General features: G+C 47.4%; 1 protein-coding gene across 1 annotated transcript in view; it reads right to left on the bottom strand.

Moving 5' to 3' along the window:
• Nucleotides 1-1,878: 1,878 nt before the first annotated feature.
• LOC105898953 (cadherin-4-like) overlaps nt 1,879-4,443 on the bottom strand; it is a 276,557-nt gene continuing 273,992 nt past the window's right edge. Inside the window, exons 15-17 of the mRNA XM_012826062.3 lie at nt 4,051-4,190; nt 3,481-3,645; nt 1,879-2,515 (exon numbers count right to left, since the gene is read on the bottom strand). Of these exons, the coding sequence (XP_012681516.3) occupies nt 2,309-2,515; nt 3,481-3,645; nt 4,051-4,190 (512 nt within the window). The 3' untranslated portion in view covers nt 1,879-2,308. The remainder of the gene's footprint in view (nt 2,516-3,480; nt 3,646-4,050; nt 4,191-4,443) is intronic.

Here is a 4,443-nt window from a genome sequence, read left to right as displayed (position 1 = left end):
CCCAGAGGCCACCACAACAGCGGCTTGTGGAAGAAAATCTTTTTTGTTGCAGTCATATGGCGTCGCCATGTTTACGAGGGGGAATGGCTTAGAGAACGGAGATGCTGAAGACTGGGGCAGGGGTGAATTGTGAGTTTTCAAAAAAGGCAAAGGCAAAAAGTTTGCATATGTAATCATTACAGCACACAATGGAACTAATTTGCACTTTCTGTTTGGAGTGCTCTTCTTCACAGAGTGATCTCACTGCTCTCGGCTGCTGGCCTTGTGAGAATCTCAATAAGAGCTTTCATTGTATTTTACTGACAGAGTAGTGTGGATGTTTTTCATCGCATCCCTTGAGAGCACTTCAGCTGTCACAGGAACTACAATTAAAACGACTGAAATGACTGAATCTTTCCGCAAAGTTTCAGAATAAGAAGTAGCTTTCAGGGTTGATGATACTGGAAACATATAATCCAGACAGTCTCACTGTCTCACTGTGACTTTGGAGAGATCTGATTTGAAAAGGAGTCGCCAATCATCTATGTGAACCCGCAGAGGGAGGGGGCAAATCATCGAGGAGGCAGACCTCTGGGAGGCTTGTTCTAAAGGGTTCTAAAGAAGTCAAGGCTCAGAGAACTTTGGGTCTGGTGCTGTGTACCTTCTCAGCAGTGCTGGAAGAAAGAAAGAAAAAAACTAAAATGGAGCACCAACTGCTTAAGGTTTCCTAATACTTTAAAAAATAAGATCTTTTTCGTTTCGTTTCTTTTTTGTACATTGTTTTCGACTTTTTACAGTTTATATATATTGGTTTATTCAATTCACATAGTCAACCTTATTGACTAGAGTAACACATCAAGAGTGTTGGGGAGAAACATCATGCATTTCCCACAACCCGTCTGGCACACACGATTCATGTCACCTCAGAAAAGAGAGGTTTAATCACGGAAGCCACTGCATCGTTGGCTTCACCCCATACCACTACTTTGAATCCTTTTACAAGAAATTGACAACGTCAATACACTACACACACACACACACGCACACACACACACACACACTTACTCGCTGCCCCTTCTGCCCTGATTTTAGCAGGTGGACTCGAACACAGTGGTGACAAACACACACACACACACACACGCAAAAACATACACACTCACAGGTGGACATCCAAGTTTGAACAGCCGTCCAAGCTACAGCTTGTTTCTGCATGTTAAGTATCAATACAATCAGCAATCATTGAATTTCCACGCACAGTTTGATTAAAGGATTACACATAGTCTGATTAGGAATGCACCTCTCTCCTGTGCCAACCCATGCTCTCACACTGAGTATCCTTACATCTATGCGTTTGGACACGTCAGAGGAAAACAAAAGTAGTTTTTCCATCTCCTCTCCTATCCCCGTTTCTCCAAGCGCAAAACGAAATGAAACAATTTACATGAAGCACTTAAACCGTGATTCTTTCTAGACTACCAATAACCCCACAATCCCAAGGCCAACTCTCAGCTATGCAGCCAAACAGTTGATTAGGCTTGTGCACTGAGCCAGAGGTGGGGCGGTGGACTGGGGCTTAGACTGGGCTTGCCGGAGGGAGACACGCCAGCCATCCATGTGGCCAACCAATCCTGAGATTGAGGGAGTTCCACACAACACAAAGAAAGGAAGTAAGAAAGGAACTAAATGCACCAGTGAAGGCACTTCTTAAACAACAGTGCTTCTCTCTTCAGAAGAATTCAAGTTAAGTGAGATAGCAACTCCTTCCCTTTTATACACTCTCTTTCTCTCGTGAGAATGCTGTGGGAATTTCGTTTTTTTTTTTTTTTTTTTTTTCGGTCTCCTCGAGTAGAATGCAGCTCAACCTGGCTGTCTGCGGAGGACGGTGGGACATTTGGGGGGGGGTGGGGGATGGGGGGGGGCAGCTAAGGGAATATGGGCGGGGACGAATGAGCAACTAGCATCGCCGTCATATTTTGAAAAGCTTGCACTTATGGAGGGCTAAAATACACATACACACATACCATAACCAAGAAAAAAAATAGTCAAACTCAGACTACAAAACAAAGGAGAAAAGAACCACAACACAATGTTTTTCTTGTGTTTTTAAAGACAGTCAGCAGAAGATGGTACACAACGCTGACTCTCTGTCAAGTCCTCATCTGTTGCATTATGTGTTGGTAAATGTTGGTAAATTGGTTGGTTGGTTTGTTGGCTGTGGGTGTGGCTATTAAGAGAGTCCTGCTCTGTGATTGGAGAGCTCTGCCAGTTGGCACAGGGGGGTGGTGGGGGAACCTCCATATTTTTGGGGGTGGGGTGGGGTGGAGGCGTTTTAGTCGTCGTTCCCGCCGCCGTACATGTCGGCCAGCTTCTTGAAGCGCGGGCCCCAGTCGTTGAGGTAGTCGTAGTCCTGGTCGCCGGTGCTGGAGGAGTTGAGCGAGCTGACCGAGCCAGCGGTGGAGCCACTGCCCTCGTAGTCGAACACCAGCAGCGAGTCATAGGGCGGAGCCGTGGGGTCGTTATCTGCCGCCCTCAGGCCCTGCCGGAGAGAACGCCACAGGAGGGTTAGTCACTGCACCTTAAAAGGCACAGGCACCACAGGGGAGCCAGAAGGGCATTCTCAAAAGGGAGCGAGACAGTTCCTGACTACTGCTTTAAAATATAACGATTAAAAAAAAAAGTGGTGTGTGTGTCTGTGTGTCTGTGTGTGTGTATGTGTTCTCCATTTATACTCTATGGAATGATGTGTTTCTCCGTGTGTGTCTTCACTTAAGCGCTAAGCTAACCGAAAGTTCATGATATTAATCGTCTGGTAAATTACTGTGCATACAAAGACAAGGAAAAACTCCTTAAGTATTCCACACCGAGCACAATTGGCAGCCCTGCCAGCTTGCTTCCAGGCAGGCAGTACATTCCAAACAAGCCAGACACATGCTATTTATCACCATAACGTCTCCCCGAAGATGAGGAAATAAACAGGACAAAAAGAATGGGATGCTGGCGTGTAGAATACAACTGCTCCCCTCTGCCCGTTTGTGTACACAGGCCAATTATGAGGACACGGGCAGCCAGAGAGAGGACTGATGTTGCTGGGCGGGAGGTGGAGGCCCAGAGCCTATGGTGTGTTTTGGAGCAGGCAGATGGACAGCACATGCTGGTAGTAGCATAGTGATGATTTGCAACCCAATCCAATGCAATTGGGCTAAAATATCCAGATGTTTCTAGAATCCTTAATAGGCTGGATCTTCTGTGTATTTACACTTCTGGAAGGTTGATCTATGTGGGTACATTACACTCAGTAGGACATGGAACTCTATGGAACAGATTACTTCAATATGTCCTTCCACCCTCACATTCATTTCTGCCATGTATATGGGTTGACATGTACGGGAAGACTGAGAGAGAAACTGTGAGGAAGTCAAGTGGAAGGCAATTCAGGAGACAGCGTTGCCTGGCCTGACACTGTAGTTGGAAGCAGGACCTTGTCTGCGTGTGTGGACTCACCTCGTTGATGAAGTCTCCGATGTCCCCTGGGTGGGGCAACACGGGGCGGATGGGGTACTGCGACTCGGGGATCACTGGCCTCTCGTCCACCCTCCGCACCCCCGACGGCTTGGTCATGATGTGCTCCAGAGACTCCGGCTGTTGTAACTGGCTCAGGTCATAGTCCTGCAGATGTAGCACACAATGTTGCTAGAGCTAAACCCGATAGATGTCAGTGGGTTACAGTGGGAGGCACAGTGACAGACAGTTACTGAACTGAAAGGAAGGAGGGTCCGCTTCAGCCCCCACAGGTAGACTAGGTAGACTGTGTAGGCATATCCGGCAATCAGAGAGTAGGGTCACAAGTACATGCAGATGGTTAGTATTTAGGGTAGCAAACAGTATCATAACTGATCAGACAACCAACTAAATCTACAGAACTGCTTTGTCTGGGTGTATCTGCTTGTAAAGGATGTGTGCTGAACTGGTTTGCCCTTGTGGTACAGACTTTGAGAATGGGAGTTGGGTGCACCCATCCCAAGACCAAAGCCATGACCTTGAGCCGCGTTCTTGGTGCTGAACTCTCCTCACCTGGTCCTCCTCGCCTCCTCCTTCCTCATCGTACTTGAGGATGTTATCTCGGACGTCGTCCTCTGGGTCGATGAGCAGCTGCTTGGTCTGCCTCTCCTTTTCTCTCCTCTTCATCCACACCACAAACAGTAGTACCATGCCTGCAGGGCAAACACACACACACACACCAGCTCAGCACACACACAAGCTCAGCACGACCTAATGCAAACCCTTGCATGTTTCTTCTGAATATATTTTTCAACTTCCTTCAGTGACTGGTGTGCACTTTCCTAACCCTCTGCATACTCCACACCCCCAGGGGGCATCCATCGACCACAAAATGACCTCAGATGATGCCACTAACCCTTCAACCACACCGTACAAAATGCCCACCAACCACATAACATATGCACT

This window comes from Clupea harengus, chromosome 4 (assembly GCF_900700415.2).
Source record: "Clupea harengus chromosome 4, Ch_v2.0.2, whole genome shotgun sequence".
In the NCBI taxonomy this organism is placed as follows: Eukaryota; Metazoa; Chordata; class Actinopteri; order Clupeiformes; family Clupeidae; genus Clupea; species Clupea harengus.
The sequence above is the reverse complement of the archived record's forward strand: the minus strand, read 5'-3'. Positions and strand labels throughout refer to the sequence as shown.